Here is an 18,568-nt window from a genome sequence, read left to right as displayed (position 1 = left end):
TTTTATTTTTCTTACATTCAACACATTAGCCGGATGATGGGACTACTACTGTCCCATCATTGGCTAATGTGTCAATCACTGTCATTGTAGCAGGCATAGCCCGATGGGACTTGTAGTCCCATCGGACAATGCCTGTACACACACACAACCCCTGACAGGCCCGCACAGACCCCTGGCAGCCCGCACAGACCCCCGGCAGGCCCGAACAGACCCCCGGCAGGCCCGCACAGACCCCCGGCAGCCCGCACAGATCCCCGGAAGGCCCGCACAGACCCCCCAGCAGCCCGCACAGACCCCTGGCAGGCCCGCACAGACCCCCGGCAGGCCCGCACAGATCCCCGAGAGGCCCGTACAGACCTCGCCCACACACACACGCACAGTCTCCGCCCATGCACCGTCCACACTCTTCCCCCCTCCCGAACTGGATGTGCAAGTAAAGAAAGGGTTTATTTTCATTCCGATATTTGTGCCCCATTGACTTGCATGGGTTTCCGGTATCGGAATCGGCGATACCCGATATTTTTGGGGTATCGGTTCGATCCAATCCGACCCGATATTTCCCGATATCGGAAGGTATCGCTCAACACTACCTAGAACGTATAAGATATCTACCAAAAGTTGTTGCTCTTTTTATGTTTAATAGTGCTACAGCCTACATCTAAACTGTGGTCCTGTATGTTCTGCAGTCTGATGATGACTGATAATAACAACAACTCTTATCATCTCCTTACTTACCGTTGGTAAAAACATGCTGGAAGTTGCAGGTTCAAGAGATACAATTATAAATGGATTGGACTGACTTAACTTTGTAGTTCATTGCTCTACTAAGATTGGTGATGTATTCCTATACTGATGGACGTCCCGCTGATGTATTCCTGTGCTGATGGTGGTTCTGGTGCTGTTTTCCTGTACTGATGGTGGCTCTGTATTCATGTACTGAGCATGGTACTTATTTCATGTTATGTATTCATGTAGTGATGGTGGTTCTAGTGAGGTATTCCTGTACTGATGATGGTTCTGGTCAGTGGTGTTACTAGAGTCTTATGGGCCCCAATGGGAAGTTTGGATCTGGGCCCCCATCTGTGTGTAGATCAGATGTATGGGCCCTTGCAGGATTCTAGATTATACGTGTTCACCCCATGTAACAATGTCACACATCTTGGCCCCTTCCTGTAATAATATCCTTCACCCCGCACCTCTTCCTGGTATAATATCCCCCATCCTGTGACCCTTGCTGTATGCTCTCATACACAGAAGCGCTTATGCTGATCAATATGCTTATCATTATCCTGAGCGCTTCTGTTCTTCTGTGTTCTTTCTGAGAGCCCCTGTCAGACATCATCAGCAGCAACTTATTTCTTAGAGAACAAAAAGATTTGCAGTCTGATCCTTATCTTATCTAACAACATTCATCTATCTGGGGCCCTCATACACATTAGTCTGTCAGACCCACTTTTAAATACTGTCTGGTTCAACTAATATCAGTTCAATGTGTATGGGGTCCTTCACTACTATTTAAAGTGAACTTTTAGACTTACTGGGAGAGGCACGACCATTTAAACTGCGTATGGCAGTATATACGCCAAATATGGCCCTGTCCACAGTGTATGTCATAAATGAGATAATTACACTTTTAGACATTTTTTTTTACATGATATTTTGTCTCTTCTTAAGCAATGTCTACAGTAATAGGGTTTGTTGGATGAGGGGAAGTGATCACACACAGTTGAGATCAAGGATAAAACTAGGATGTCCTTCTTTGGCCAAACTCTTTTCTCATTAGATTTTGTCTTACATTCAAATGAGGTCGAAACAATATGATGAAACATTTTGGTAAGAATATACAAACAACCACAGCCCAACTCGAAGAAAGGATGGCGAAGATCTCCATGGCCACTGTGTACTTCCCACGGGAGCTGATAGTTGCTGGGATGAAGGATATCCAGACACATAGGAAGGCCAACATGCTAAATGTAATGTACTTAGCCTCATTGAAACTGTCAGGAAGTCTCCTAGCCAAGAAGGCCACAATGAAGCTGACAGTGGCCAAAAGACCCAAATACCCCAACATAACCCAAAATGCAAATGGTGACCCCTCATTACAATGAAGAATGATAACGCTAGAAGGAGTCTGGGTGTCATACTCAGGAAATGGAGGAGAGTATGAAAGCCAAGTCACACAGACAGATATCTGGAGGAGAACACAAATCGCAATAACAGAGTAGGACAACTTTCCCCCAGTCCATCGTTGTAATCGAGTTCCAGGCTTGGTGGCCTTGAAAGCAATAACAACTGTAATAGTTTTGGCCAAGACACAAGAGATGCACAGAGTAAAAGTTAAGCCAAATGCCACCTGACGCAACAGACACTTCTCAGGATGTGGATATCCAATGAAAGCTAATGAACTAAGGAAGCAGAAAAATAAAACAATGAGGAGAAGACAGCTAAGGGACCAGTTATTGGCTCGGACTATAGGTGTTGTGTTGTAACGAATAAATATGCCTAGAGCTCCAATGGGGATGAGAGATGAAACAATAGACAGCGCTGCCAAGCTGATACCCATAGCTTCATCAAAAGAAAGAAATTCAATGGCTCTTCGTAAGCACATGTCCTGTTGGGTATTGGGCCAGGTATCCCAAGAGCATTTTTGGCACTCCACAGCATCTAGAGAAGAACACGAGAGTCAAATTGTTTGTTAATTCCACATATAAGCTACGTAATACCTTCCTTCTGTGTTAATGGTACCTGTCTCATTTGAAATCTCTCCTTTTGGGCACTGGACACACTTGAAGCAGCACGTGGGCTTTCCTGGAATTGTTGTCTTTCGGAATCCCAAAGGACAACTCGGACTGCATATTGATTGAAGAGTCTAAATATAAGATATCGCAATATAGACATTTATACATTGAAAACTTGAGAACAAGGTATTACATAGGTGCAAGACAGAGCCTTATATTTCACCTGCAAGTATTCTGCCAAAACTTGTAGAAGGTGAGGGTGCAACAACTAAACAGAATAGGCTGGTGTTTAAGACTCCATTTGAGTGAGGAGACCAAATATATGGATGGAAAATACTCTAAAATTGTCCATACAGATCAGATAGCTGTCCAGTCCACCTAACAGCTAGTCTTTCCTACTCGCCAAAACAAATGCACTCTTGTTTGGTTTAGCTTGCATGTGTTCGGAATGAGGATATGGGAGAAAACCACTAGCAGACAACTCTAGCAAGAGCTTATTTTCCCTCAGAATTTGATGTGTAAAAACTCAGCATCTCAATTCTAATTTCCCATGGCATTTACCATCGGTGAAGTTTGAAACACCCTCAAACATGCTCTTCCAGCAATAATCAAAGGTGTATTGCTACCTTCAGATATGTGAAGCATGAAGGTGAGGGCAGCTGCCAGGAGACAAGCTGCTTTAGCCCGTGGAATCTTTTACAATGTATTGGCTTGATGGACATGTGGCCATGTCTTGAGAACTGCACATGTGCGAAAAGGATTCGCTGTGAAGGCAGTAAGAACTAAGAATTGTAAGGATTATCAGACATTACAATAAGGATCTAGGGAGAAGAAGCTTGTTCCGCCACTGCCTAAATGCAAAATGACAACAACAAAATTCTGACCAAAAGGAAAGTATCACAAAGTAACACTTGACAAATCTCCCTCACCCTGACCCCAGTTGCGAGTGGGATTAAACCTAAACACAATATAATGTCCTACCTCAGTACTCCATATAATATCTGAATTGTTAACTTTCATTCGATTCCCTTCTGTCAATCTGGAATCATAACTTCCCACTATCTTCTGCTCCATGGAACCAGTGGAGCTTGGCTGCCAGTTTACAATGTCGTATAGGGCTGTAGGATCCCCTTTATCATCAAAATATATGCGAGTTTTGTCTTTTGTCTCAAAATCTACAGTCTTAATGTAATGAAGGAGCTGAAATACAAAGGATTATTCAATTACTTTTTAATGAAAAAAAAATTAACAATTTTAGAGCCTGAAGTCATCTTTTATTCAACCAAGTATCACAAAAAAGAGCTCACTCAAATGTTGTCTACTGTAAGCTTTCCCCAGAAGGAGAGAAATCCCAAGAATGTTCTCCTGAATTCTCTGCCGGTGTCTCTAAATTGTATGGATAATTATCCATAACCCGGTGGCTTAACTTGAAGCTATTGGGCTCCAATGCAAAAGATTTAAAAGCCCCAATACACATTAGATAAATGTCTGCTGAACCTACTGATATCGATGGGTTTGGCCAACAGTCTAATATGTATGGGACCCCCGACAGATGATTGTTGGGGGTGTTTGCTTTCTGGCATATCTGATATTGGACTGCAGATAATTGCTCTCTTTTAGGAAAAGTTGCTGCCAGAGATGTCTGGCAACATCTCTTTCATAGAGAACACTGGAACGCTTGGCTGAGAGACCACTTCAGGGTACTGGAGAGTTGTGTGGTATACAGTAGCTGCCGAACAGCCATTTGGCTGACAGCTATAAGATGGTTCTTACCTACCATGTGGAAAGTAGGAGACTCAAAGCCTTTTTTGGACTCACTAAAAGCTTCTGGTCAGCTGGTGTAGATCAGAAGCTTTTAGTGATCAGAAATGTAAATATGCAACCTCTTTACCTGCCAAGGACGTAAGGATGAGATGTTGGCACAAGTATCATTAAGGAAAGATCCCTTTCCTGGTTCACATTTCAGCAAATTATGTATGGCCCATGCAAAGGCATAAACTGCTGTGTAGACATTAAATGTTATTCTAAGGTCCACGTTAGCCATAGCACTTTCTAATTTTTCATCCCCAATACATTCTTTGATGGTTTGGTTGAGCGCGCCATCAGCTCTAGTATGGAGGTTGGTCCACTTGCAAGAGAATGTCTCCTCCCAAAACGCAAGTAAAAAGTGATCACTAGGAGACTTTGATGGGTGTATGTTGTTTAGATGTTCTACAAATCCATCTATCTGCCCCCAGTGAAAAGCAAAACCTATAGTACCCTTCAAAACAGGTTGGAACTTTTCTTTGTTAAGAAATATAGACGTTGACCATGATTCACTGGCTATCCAAATTTTCCCAGTTATATTTTGTTTGGCCAACTCTTCCACCACAGGCATGAAATGAATGTCTGCAGACAAGACTAGCACCACCTTGGCTGATGAGTCTTTGATAACATTAACGATACGGGGAGCACCTCTGTTGGGTTGTCCAATCATAATATCCTCAATGAAGGCCACACAAGCTCCAGCTTGGACTATTTCCTGCTTTATTACCTGAATGCCAAATTGACCATACTCATTATCGGTAGCCAGTAACCCAACCCATTTCCAACCAAAGTACAGGATTAGCTGAGCAAGACCTTGAGATTGAAACGTGTCACTTGGTATTGTACGGAAAAACGAGGGGAATAAGTTCTTATTGCTGAGGAGCGGACTGGTGGAGTAGTAACTTATCTGTAGACAAACGAAAGAAAAATAACATTATAAGCATATACAATGTAGCCTTCTCCTACCAGAGGACCATTAGGATTTTGTTCTGTCCAGGTTTGGATCAATATGGTGACCATATTGACTATGTAAACAGTGACATGGAACACATCATGCAATGAAACCTATGGAGTGAAGCAGCTACAAAATCTGACATGACAAATCTTGATTTTTGTTAAATGTGGCCTTTACTGTATGTGTGAACCAATTCAAGCAAAATCAGATAAGAGGTGTAAAGATTGTAGTAATGTATGTACAAGATGTGATGAGGAAAAAAGGATATTTGCCCAGAAAATTATTTAGGCTAGGAAGAACAGCTTAGTGGCATAAATTGTTCCTCCAATGAGGAGGTCCATGTTCACCTTACCTGTGGATATCTGTATAGACCCAAGATTTGAGCCATGAGGATTGAGCGTGTAGACGCAGAATCACCAACAATCCCAGCCAGTGTTCCTTCTTCACCACACTGATAATTTGGGACACTTAGTTCCTCTCCAGATAACATCCACAAGGTGCCTTCTACTGCTCTTCTCATGACAGTACAAGTGTCATAAATCTGGAATCCCAGAGTGATATTGGGAAGAAAATCTGGATTTTTATTGATCTCCTCCACGGCAAATAAAAGTGCTTGCGTGCTCTGGAAGGATCGAACTTCAAGTCTATTGGAGTAAAATGTAAAGGGTTGAAGGTTTTTCTTGCACATACAGTGGGTACGCAAAGTATTCAGACCCCTTTAAATTTTTCACTCTTTGATTGATTACAGTCATTTGGTAAATTCAAAAAAGCTCTTTTTTTTCACATTAATGTACACTCTGCACCCCATCTTGGCTGAAAAAAACCCAGAAATGTAGAAATGTAGAATGTAGACAAATTTATTACAAAAGAAAAACTGAAACATTACTTTGAGATGGTTCTACTCCTTCACTGGAGTCCAGCTGTGTTTAATTAAACTGATAGGACTTGATTTGTAAAGGCGCACACCTGTCTATATAAGACCTCACAGCTCACAGTGCATGTCAGACCTAATGAGAATCATGAGGTCAAAGGAACTGGCCAAGGAACTTAGAGACAGAATTGTGGCAAGGCACAGATCTGGCCAAGGTTACAAAAGAATTTCTGCAGTACTCAAGGTTCCTAAGAGCATAGTGGCTTCCATAATCCTTAAATGAAAAAAGTTTGGGACCACCTGAAGTCTTCCTAGAGCTGACCATCTCGTGGGAGAAGAGCCTTGGTGAGAGAAGTATAGAAGACCTCCGAGATCACTGTGGCTAAGCTCCACAGATGCAGTAGGGAGATGGGAGAAAGTTCCACAAAGTCAACTATCACTGCAGCCCTCCACCAGTTGGGCCTTTATGGCAGAGTGGCCCGATGGAAGCCTCTCCTCAGTGCAAGACATATGGAAGCCCGCATAGAGTTTGCTAAAAAACACATGAAGGACTCCCAGACTATGAGAAATAAGATTTTCTTGTCTGATGATACGAAGATAGATTTTTTTGGTGATAATTCTTAGTGGTATGTGTGGAGAAAACCAGGCACTGCTCATCACCTGCCCAATACAATCCCAACAGTGAAACATGGTGGTGGCAGCATCATACTATGGGGGTATTTTTTAGCTGCAGGGACAGGACGACAGGTTGCCACTGAAGGAAACATGAATGTGGCCAAGTACAGAGATCTCTTGGATGAAAATCTCTTCCAGAGTGCTCTGGACCTCAGACTTGGCTGAAGGTTCACCTTCCAACAAGACAATGACCCTAAGCACACAGCTAAAATAACAAAGGTGTGGCTTCAGAACAACTCTGTGACCATTCTTGACGGACCCAGACAGAGCCCTGACCTAAACCCAATTGAGCATCTCTGGAGAGACCTGAAAATGGCTGTCCACCAACGTTCACCATCCAACTTGACGGAACTGGAGAGGATCTGCAAGGAAGAATGGCAGAGGATCCCCAAATCCAGGGGTGAAAGACTTGTTGCATCATTCTCAAGAAGACTCATGGCTGTACTAGCTCAAAAGGTGCGACTACTCAATAATGAGCAAAGGGTCTGAATACTTATGACCATGTGATATTTCAGTTTTTATTTTTTAATAAATTTGCAAAAATGTCTACATTTCTGTTTTTTTTTTTCATTCAGGACGGGGTGCAGAGTGTACATTAATGAGAAAAAAAATGAACTTTTTTGAATTTACCAAATGGCTGCAATGAAACAAAGAGAGAAAAATTTAAAGGGGTCTGTACTTTCCGCACCCACTGTACAGTCATGGCCGAAAGTGTTGGCACCCTTGTAATTGTTCCACAAAAGTATTTATCCCACAAAACTACACGTGTTTTCTTATACCCATGTGTATTTCCTTTTTGTGTATTTTTAAGAACGGCAAAAAATGTGAGAAAAAAAGCAAATTGGACATAATTTCACATATAACCCCCAAAATGGGCACCTTTCCAAAAAATGTGGGTAAACAACTTTGTTTCAAGTATGTGATGCTTGTTCAAATTCATCTGTGGCAAGTAACAGGTGTGAGCAATATGAAAATCACACCTGACTCAAGATAAAAAGGTGAGACATTGACTCAATCTTTGCATTGTGTGTCTGTGTGCTACACTAAGCATGGAGAATAGAAAGTAGAGAAAAAAAACTGTCTGAGGACTTGAGAATCAGAACTGTTGAAAAATATCAATAATCTCAAGGTTACAAGTCAATCTTCAGACGTCTTAATGTTCCTTTGTCCATGGTGCGCAACATAATCAATAAGTTTACAACCTATGTCACTGTAGCTAATCTCTAAGGACATGGACGGCAGAGAAAAAGTGATCATAGAATCATAGAATCATAGAATCGTAGAGTTGGAAGGGACCTCCTGGGTCATACACACGTCCAGGTAATCAGGGGCTGGAGGAACACTAAAGGAATACAGGTCAGAGGCACTAGCTTGGAAGCTTGCAGTATAGCTGATGCTGGCCCGCAGGCTGCAGTGGCCTGAAATAGCCCAGCCAGCTCCAGAACGAGGCAGAGGGGATTAACCCCCGCATGACCAGTCCAAAGAGAAGACAGCAGAAAACAAACTCTAGACTGGATCATAACAAGAGCTACCAAGAAAAGAACACTGTACCTACATTCAAATATGGTGAATAGTTTTGGGGTTGTTTTGCTGCTTCTGGCACTGGGTGCCTTGGCTGTGTGCAATACATCATGAAATCTGAAGATTATCAATAGATTTTTAGGTCGCAATGTAGTGCCAGTGTGAGAAATCTGGGTTTGTGTCCTAGGTTGTGGATCTCCTTCATTCATGACTTTTTCCTTTCTAATTCTCTTAACCTCCTGGCTCTTACTGAAACCTGGATCCAGCAGTCAGACACTACCGCTGCAGCTGCTCTTTCATACGGAGGACTACACTTCTCTCATACCCCAAGATCAGACAATAGAGCAGGTGGAGGCGTTGGTCTGCTCCTATCACCAAAATGTACCTTTCAGGTTATCCCTCAACTTCCCTCACTAGTCTTCCCTTCTTTTGAGGTCCATGCCGTCAGACTCTACACCCCCTTCTCCATGCGAGTGGCAATGGTGTATCGTCCTCCCGGCCCTTGTCAAGAGTTCCTGGATCATTTTGCCACTTGGCTTCCACATTTTCTCTCCTGTGACATCCCTACCCTCATCATGGGAGATTTCAACATCCCCATTGCTCTTCCCCTCTCCCCATCTGCTACTCACCTTTTATCTCTAACCTTCTCGTTTGGCCTTTTGCAGCTTACTAATTCTCCAACGCATGAAGACGGAAACTCCCTCGACTTGGTCTTCTCTCGGCTTTGTGCAGTGGATGATTTTGCAAACTCCCCTCTCCCGCTCTCTGACCACAATCTTCTTTCATTCTCTGTCAAGAACTGCCAGGCTGCTCAGGCCACCCCCACTGTCCATACTTATAGAAACATACAGGCCATTAACACCCAGAAACTTATGAAGAACTTTCGGTCTTCATTGGCCCCTATCTCCTCCCTCTCCTGTCCTGATTCTGCATTGAAGCATTACAATGAAACACTTCAAAGTGCCCTGGATGAATTTGCGCCCCCTATAAATAGAACACCACAACACAGACGGCGACAACCCTGGCACACCCTGCAAACACGTTTCCTGCAGCGGTGCTCCAGGTGCGCCGAACGTCTGTGGAGAAAATCCAATCTACACGAAGATTTCATCCATTATAAGTTTATGCTTAGAACATACAACACTGCCCTTCACCTCTCCAAACAAACCTATTTCAACACCCTCATCACCTTACTGTCCAATAACCCGAAACGTCTCTTTGACACTTTTCATTCTCTACTCAACACAAGAGTACAGGCCCCAACCACGGAGCTCCGAGCTGATGATCTGGCCAATTACTTCGAAGAAAAAATTGACCAGATCCGACAAGAAATTATCTCTCAATCACCTCATACCATGCACCGTCCTCCCTCCCCACTGCATCTAGCTCACTCTCTGATTTTGAACCAGTCACAGAAGAAAAAGTAAGCAGGTTCCTTGCATCTTCTCGCCCAATGACTTGCACCAGTGACCCATTTCCGTCACATCTCCTCCAGTCCCTTTCCCCTGCTGTCACCCCTCACCTAACTAAAATATTTAACCTCTCTCTCTCTTCTGGTAGCTTTCCCTCCTCATTTAAACATGCCATCATACATCCACTACTTAAAAAACCATCCCTCGACCAAAACTGTGCCGCTAACTATAGACTTGTCTCTAATCTTCCCTTCATCTCTAAACTCCTGGAACGCCTGGTCCACTCCCATCTTATCCGCTATCTCTTTGATAACTCTCTTCTCAACCCTCTCCAATCCAGTTTTCGCTCTTTACACTCTATTGAAACTGCCCTCAATAAAGTATCTAATGATCTACTAACAGCTAAATCAAATGGTCATTATTCCATGCTAATTCTCTTGGATCTCTCTGCAGCATTCGACACTGTGGATCATCAGCTCCTCCTCACTATGCTCTGTTCCATTGGCCTCAAGGACACCGTTCTCTCCTGGTTCTCCTCCTATCTCTCTGACCACTCCTTTACTGTATCTTTTGCTGGTTCCTCCTCCTCTCACATTCCCCTTACTGTTGGGGTTCCTCTAGGATCAGTCCTAGGCCCCCTCCTCTTCTCTTTGTACACTGCCCCTATTGGTCAAACAATCAGTAGATTTGGTTTCCAGTACCATCTCTATGCTGACGACACCCAATTATACGCTTCTTCTGCTGACATCACACCAGCCTTTCTACACCGGCGATTGTCTAAACGCTGTGTCTAACATCATGTCCTCACTATATCTGAAACTGAACATGCCAAAGACTGAACTCCTTGTGTTTCCTCCCGCTACTAATGTACCTATACCCGACATTGCCATTTCCGTGTGTGGTTCCACTATTACTCCCCAGCAACATGCCCGCTGTCTTGGGGTCATACTTGACGCCGAGCTTTCCTTTGCCCCCCACATTCGATCACTGGCTCGTTCTTGTCATCTGCACCTCAAAAACATTTCTAGAATTCAACCTTTTCTTACTTTTGAATTCGCAAAAACTCTTACTGTTTCTCTTATTCATTCTCGTCTCGACTATTGTAACTCTCTTCTAATCGGTCTCCCTCTTACCAAACTCTCCCCCCTCCAATCTGTCTTGAATGCTGCAGCCAGGATCATATTCCTCACCAATCGTTACACCGATGCCTCTACCTTGTGCCAGTCATTACACTGGCTACCCATCCACTCCAGAATTCAGTATAAACTTATTACCCTCACCCACAAAGCCCTCCATGGCTCAGCACCACCCTACATCTCCTCCTTTGTTTCAGTATACCACCCTTTCCGCGCCCTCCGTTCTGCTAATGACCTGAGGTTAGCATCCTCGATAATCAGAATCTCCCACTCCCGTCTCCAAGACTTTACACGTGCTGCGCCAATTCTTTGGAATGCACTTCCCAGGTCAATGCGATTAGTCCCCAATCCCCACAATTTTAAGCGTGCCCTGAAAATGCATTTATTCAGACTGGCCTACCGCCTCAACACATTAACCTAATCTATCCCTCTGTGGCACAGCCAAAAGTATTACCATGACCAGGTTCCCCGCATCATGTTCCCACATGCTTTATGCATCCATTAGCCCTCTGTGTCTGTACTGTTACACACTTAACACTATGGCTGGTCCATACAATCAGGGCAATTGTTACCACCCACCTTTCGTGTCTACCTCTTTCCTCATAGACTGTAAGCTTGCGAGCAGGGCCCTCATTCCTCTTGGTATCTGTTATGATCTATGTGATTATTGTTATGCTGTAATGTCTATTGTCTGTACAATCCTCTCTGAAATGTAAAGTGCTGCGGAATATGTCGGTGCTATAGAAATAAGATTTATTATTATTATTATCTTCCTGCAGGACAATGACCCAAACATACTTTAAAAAGCCCTCAGAAATGGATGGAAACAAAGTGTTGGAGAGTTCTGTAGCGGCAGCAATGAGTCCAAATCTAAATCCCATTAAACACTTGTGCAGAAATCATAGAATCATAGAATGTTAGAGTTGGAAGTGACCTCCAGGGTCATCATGTCCAACCCCCTGCTCACTAAAATACCTTAGAGAGATATTGTCCAGCATCTGTATGAAGACTTCCATTGAAGGAGAACCCGCCACCTATCGTGGCCGCCTATTCCATTTATTGATGACTCTCACTGTCAAAAAGTTTTTTTCTAATATCTAAGTCATTTAATGGGATAAATACTTCATTTTCTGGAACAGTTTCAAGGGTGTCAACATTTTTGGCGGTGACTGTATCTGTAGCTGTGTAGTAGAACATGTAGTTATTTTCTCTTTAACCCCCTCTTCCTTTTCTTTCATTTTAAGCCCATTTCTTAATCTAAAACGTTCTAGGCTGATGCTATAACTATTGATTTGAGGATATGACCTGGACTCATGTAGTTATGATGACCAGGATGACATTCTCCTTTATTAAAAAGGAAGGTAATTGCTTGTCTTCATCTTCACTAGTAACTTACTTCTGAACTGAGAAAGGGCAGATATAGAGTTGGTATTTGCTCCGATAAGAAGGTAGCTTCATATCTCCAGTAGGACTGGAACAAGTTAGAAGGTTTCTCTTCCACATTTTTGTTTTTATTATTGGATTTCTAGTAGTGATGAGTTAATCAATTCATGAAGGATCGAGTGTGGGTCAGTACCTGGCCCTTCAAAGATCATCAGTTCTCATTGAAGCACAACTTACATGGCAAAATTGTTTTCTACCTCCAGAGCTACTGGGTAAGTCTCTCTTCCCTTTAAAGTGTAAGCTCTTCTGGTCACCAGGATTCTCTATCTGTCTCTTTCTCATCTCTCTATCCTGAGTATTTTCAAGCAATTACAGTATTGAGATTCATTAGACTTTGTTTTCTGCGAATCTAAAGTTTTGTGAAAATTTGACAAAGTTTGAGATCTTGAGTTCTAAAAGATCCACTGATCTTTAATTTCTGGGTAACGCAACAGATCACTTGATCTCCAAGGATGTTAAGACCAAAGCCCTTGGTATTGTTGACCTATGTATCATTGTTCACACAGACTATTTAGGGTTAAAGGTTAGCTGAGAACTTCACTTTACAATAATGGTGGTACATGACCTTTGTGGCAAGAGATTAACTGATCATTCGGTCAGTGGTTGGACATTGAAACATACTATGTAAGGAATTCATATGTACAATCTAAAGTGGTCACATATGGAATAACTATATTGTATAGTGGTCCAGGGATTATGATCATTCAAATACCTAATTTGCTACTGTCCCTTAGAAAGTCCACATTGGCATAGGCCATTGTGCTTTCCATATACTGTTTAGCTGCTTTGATGAACCATACCTGGTCCTTGTGTCCTGGTTGTGTCCTGGTTTTGCTGTGACAATTACGAACATATAACATCCTCGTATTGGATCTTTGGTATTGATGAGCCCTCCCCAAAAGTGCTGGACTTGATATCTACCTAATGTTAAATCAAAACAAATATAACCCTTATAGATTTTGGAAAGACTTACAGTTGGCATATAAGATCTTCTGGTTTGCTTGTAAAATGAGTTTCTGAATAGATTGTCTTCACATGAATGGGGAACGTGCCTCCTATGACCAGGTCTCCAAACTGACCTAGATACCCACTGATATTGCCACCAGGTATCTGGCAGCCTACAGTGGACGTCACACCTTCACACCCTTGCATAGTGCAGGCACACAAAAGCCAAACCTCACAAAGCAACACGGATGTGATCTTATACAGACACTGCATATGTCGTAAGGTTACATTCAGATCTAGCAGATCAACAGTCAGATAATACGTCATGATTGGGTTTTACACAGAGATATGAGACTAGAAACTTATTAAGGTGAGGAAGACCACCCAAAGAACCACAACTAATTCTATCTTCTACTAAAATAGTGGAAAATCTTCCAATAAGAGAATAGTCTTAGTCTGACATAGATGGTAGAAGATCGTAAATGTATCCATTATCCTTCCCTTCCACTTTTTTCTTCCTGCTCCATCTCTCTCCTTCTATATTTTCTCTTCTGTTTGCCTTTTGTTTTACATTCAGTCCCCTCTTTTATTTTCCCTTATACTTCTTTCTCTTTCCTTTCTTTCCCTGTCTTACGCTCCTCTTCCCTTTTCCTTCTCGTCCTTTTTCTGTCCTACCCTTCTTCCTCTCTTTCTCTTTCTACTGTTCCTCTCCTTTCTTTTTTCCCTTTTTCCTCTCACCCTTTTCTTCTTTCCCTTTCCTTTTGTACTCTCGTCACCCTTACTTTTTCTTTCTCCTGCTTTTATTTTCTGTCTTTCACACCTTTCCTTTTTCTCTTCTTGTCTTCCCCTCACTCCCTTTCCCCTATTCTCCTCTTTTATTCTCCTCTGCCCTTCTTCTCCCTTCCTTCACTCCTTACTTCCTTTTAGCTTCTGTCCCCCTTACATTCCCCTCCCTTCCCCTTTCTTCTCTTTTACCCTCCTCTCTACCTTCTTCTCCCTTGAATTTTTCATTCATTCACCCTTTCCTATCTCCCTTACCTTTTCTTTCCTTCCTTTTCTATCTCCTCTTCCTTTTCTTCCCTTAATTTTGCCTCTTACCCTTTCTGAAAAACTTAAAGCCACCTAACCAATGAGATTCTCTACGTCCGGTCACTCACAAAATGTCTGTTTAGTAACCCAAAAAGTCAATAATCCTTGGATTATTTTTTCACTGGCCGAGAATCATATATTCCACCAATACAAAATCCCTCTCCAAAAATATATTTTAGCCTAGAAATGATCTATAACACCCCCAATCCCAGGCACTTTTGTACAGCTTAGTCTCAGTCACATTTAGAAAAGTATTTCATGCACACACGACACACGTGACGCCATCTCACAGACAGCGAGAGGAATTGTCGGTATAGGGGTTTATATACTTAAAAGGTGAATCAGTCCTGGGGGGCTGGAGTGTAATTATTGTAATCAGCTGCAAATGGAAAGAATAATGTCAGTACAACTAAATATCCCAAGTGACTTGTCATCATCTTACATTAATACAATTTACAGACCGCTCATAATGCAACCGTCCACCTGAAATATAATAAGCTTTATAAATGATGTCCTGCTAAGGAGGCATTAGGTGATATTTTTTAAAAATCAAACTTGGAATCATGGAAACATTTTTGATGGCGATCATCTTGATTATAAATCTTATAAATAAATTAAATTAAACCAGAATTTTGCCAGAATTCTTGAATTAACTCTTGATATTTACCGGGGTCAGAAGACACTGCATCGAGACCTCTAGAGAAGTAACTGGTGGTCCAACCTCCACCCACACAGTGTTGATGCACAGTATATCTGCATTACTTACATCATTCGTTTTGTCAAACTTCACAAGAATTGTTTTTGCATATGTGGCGCCCCTGAGGCTCAGTCGCCAAAGAGGTACTGCACCTTCTCCTAAGGTGTAGTGCCCCACCAACTAGGTAAGTTGGGAACTCCTTTCCACACTCCAACACCTGCACCCACACACAGGATAGTTCAGCAATGGACCAGATTGCTGCTCCATGCTTAGAGGGTAGCAGAGCACCTTTTGTGGGTCCTTGCTTCGTAACACGAGATGTGCTGGGAGGTGGGTGGAGTTAGGTATAAAAGAGTGGAAAAGTTTAGAATTACAGGTCAGTCTGATGGGAAGTCAGTGGAGAGCGAGGAGGCTAGGGGGTCAGTCAGTCAGGAGAGACTGAGGACGGAGCCCTAGAAGGAAGGACGGAGGAAGGAGTGCTGCAGCTGCCTCAGTGACCTGAGCCAGCTGGCACGGGAAAGGAACAGAAGGAGAAAGACGTAGAACTGCAACCTAAGCTTCCATAAGAGAGAGAAGGAACAGTGCGGAACGAAGGAGTAGGAGAACAGAGAGGAGTTGTGGGTTGGAAGAGGAACCCTGCCTATAGGTTCTCAGTGCAAGGCCTGGGCCCGGTCCCCGAGGTTGTATGGACACTTATGGTTCTGCAGCAGACACCGGTGGAGTAGTTGGATGTAAATGCACTACTCCCATCCAAGACTTGGGACACAACAGCAACACGGATAGAGAGCCGGGATCCAGGAGGTCCCTGATCAGGCTACAGCTGTCTGTCATACAAGTAGAGTTGTTAGGAACATCTGACAGGAGGAACTTCAGAATAACCACGGTACTGGAGCTCTTCACACTAAAAGGCGCAATAGCGGAGTCGTTCAGGACAGGTACATGTTGGAGGAGTGTTGGAGAGGAGAAGCCTAACTTGCCCGGGAGGTTGATTGAGTCTCTGCCCCGGAGGACACGGCATGGAAGCGGGCACCAGTGGTTACCAAGAACTGTGAGTAAAGCGTTGAAACTGCAAGCCCTGGTGTCCTCCATTCCTTCTTGCGTCCGCCAGCACTGCTACGTTCCCTGCACCGGACACTACACCATCAAGGTGTCCCCACATCTATACTGCCCTGGGACAACAGCCCTGCCTGTGGAGGGCTATACCACCATTGCTGCATCCCACCATCTGTCCCAGAGGATCTGTCTGCAGCATCGGCTAAACATCTCCCTTGCCGAACACCACAGGTGGCGTCACGAACTATTCATTCAATTAACCACATTCCACCATTTCAATTCCCCCATTACTTGGGCGCCTAGGGCCACGGACTGGGTCACAGCTGCCGTGATACTTTCCCCCCTGACACCAGCCCGGTACCGAGTACCCCACAGCCCTGGGTGTGATGGCGACCCAATTTTGGCATCACGAACAGGATGACAAGACCCGATGCCATCGGGTTCTGTGCGCCTGAAATTTGTGAGACTTTGTGCTTTTGAAAATGTGCAGAAGACCTGATTTAATAGACTGTAAAATGGACATTGGAAATGGCCACTGGCGCGGAGAAGAAGGGCGTGAAGAGATGGGAGGTCCTAGGAAAAGACCGCGAAGAGTATTAGGCCTTCCCTGCCTGAATTACTATGTGACAGCGACATGGCCCACCCCCGAGGGGTTCGTATACCGGCTTGGTATGGAGGCGCTGGAAGAAGATGCTGCCCCTGGAAGGAGGGGCAGAAGAAGCCAGTGGCAGGAAAGGGGCCGAGGCAGGAAGAAGAATGCCAGAACGCCATTTTGGAGAGTAAGGGAAGGAGGCCTGCGGAGCGCGGGGAAACGGATCTCCCTGGCGCCATGGCTGACGGCTCCAACCCGATCTCCGGAATGAACCGCCAGCAATTAGAAGACGAAATCACCGAATTGACAGCCCGTCTGCAGCTGAGGAAGGAAGCCTTAGAGAAGCTGAGACGGCAGCGCGCCCCGGCGGGGCCTACACCAGCGGTACCCTCTCCATTGGTACCCGCCGCTACCGCACCGGACTGTCCCTGGGCAGCGCTGATCTATACTTCTACCCTGACCGTACGGCTGAGTGCCGCCTGCCCGAAGGAGTTACCGGAGGACCCGGGAGTGGAAGCGGAGCTCCCGCCCGGACCTGACGCGGCTGCGCAGGTCCTCGCAGAGACCCCTGCGGACCCGGAGCCATCATCTGCTCCATCACCACCTGCACTGGAGCAGAGGCCGCACCACCAGGAGGCCCCAGGTATGTCGGATGTTCCTCCACCTGGGAAGGCCCTGGGGTGTACCGCAGTTGCAGCGGCTGGCCAGGTCGTCCTGGATCTGGTCTGAGACGGGGATGATAGTTCTGTGGGTGAGAGCAGGTCTCGGGAAGAGCGGGAGGATGAAGAGAACTGGGCAGGGTGCCGGGCCACCATCCGACAGCTGGCAGCGGAATACCGGGAGAGAGCGCAGAGAAAGAAGGCTGTGCTGGGCCCGGATCTGGCCCGGAAGGAGAGGGCCCGTGCAGGTCATCATGGCCCCCAGGATGCAGCCGGATGGGGGCAAGTGCTGAACATGAACAAGGAGAGGGGTTTTGGATTCATTGCAGACCCCAAGCGCATTAGTGACTTGTTCTTTAACCGGAGGGATGTTGAGCCACATCTGAGGAAGGGACATCCTGACAGAGACCTGCAGCCTGGGGAGTATGTGTCATTTACTCAGCATGAGGGGCTCAGAGGGTGGTATGCCCTGAATGTACGGCGTATCCCAGAAGAATTTATTGAGAGGTACAAGTGTGGCGCCCCTGAGGCTTCAGTCGCCACAGAGGTACTGCACCTTCTCCTAAGGTGTAGTGCCCCACCATCCAGGTAGGTTGGGAACTCCCTTCCGCATTCCAACACCTGCACCCCACACACAGGATAGTTCAGCAGGGACCCATCCATGCTTTATGCTGGAAAGGTCATAGGGTGCATTTTGTGGTCCCTGGCTTCGTAACACGAGAGGTGCTGGGGAGGCGGGTGGAGTTAGATGTAAAAGTGAGGGAAGGTGTAGGATTTCAGGTCAGTCTGGGGTGAGTCCCAGAGAAGGAGGTCAGTAAGACGAGGGTCTGAGAGAGAGAGAGCAGGCTGACAGCAGGTCAGCATGAGAGGAGCTTAAGGCGGAGGAAGGCAGTCAGTCAGGAGAGGCTGAGGACTGGTCTTAGTGGAACGAGCTCCTCAGGTAAGAAAGAGAAGGAGAAAGAGACGTAGACTGGAG

At 44.8% G+C, this 18,568-nt stretch overlaps 1 protein-coding gene across 1 annotated transcript; it reads right to left on the bottom strand.

Annotated features, from left to right (window-relative positions):
- Positions 1–1,744: 1,744 nt before the first annotated feature.
- On the bottom strand, positions 1,745–13,829 carry LOC141049903 (extracellular calcium-sensing receptor-like). Its single transcript, XM_073546741.1, has 6 exons — positions 13,531–13,829; positions 5,847–6,143; positions 4,630–5,446; positions 3,720–3,938; positions 2,746–2,869; positions 1,745–2,664 (listed from the first exon to the last, which is right to left on the bottom strand). Exons 1-6 carry the CDS (start codon positions 13,827–13,829, stop codon positions 1,745–1,747), a joined length of 2,676 nt encoding a protein of 891 aa, XP_073402842.1.
- Between the last annotated feature and the right edge of the window lie 4,739 nt (positions 13,830–18,568).

Source organism: Dendrobates tinctorius, unplaced genomic scaffold, assembly GCF_039654945.1.
Source record: "Dendrobates tinctorius isolate UK_male_01 unplaced genomic scaffold, ASM3965494v1 ptg000151l, whole genome shotgun sequence".
NCBI lineage: Eukaryota > Metazoa > Chordata > Amphibia > Anura > Dendrobatidae > Dendrobates > Dendrobates tinctorius.
This window is presented reverse-complemented; position numbering and strand designations above follow the sequence as displayed.

What these genes read in the sequence shown, in the direction of transcription:
- LOC141049903 (XM_073546741.1), bottom strand. Translation starts at nt 13,829, where the DNA reads ATGACGTATTATCTGACTGTTGATCTGCTAGATCTGAATGTAACCTTA. An exon ending in TACAGATATCCACAGGTAAG is followed by an intron (nt 5,447 to 5,846) that starts GTGAACATGGAC and finishes TCTACAGATAAG; the next exon opens with TTACTACTCCACCAGTCCGC. An exon ending in CATCCTTACGTCCTTGGCAG is followed by an intron (nt 3,939 to 4,629) that starts GTAAAGAGGTTG and finishes TTTGTATTTCAG; the next exon opens with CTCCTTCATTACATTAAGAC.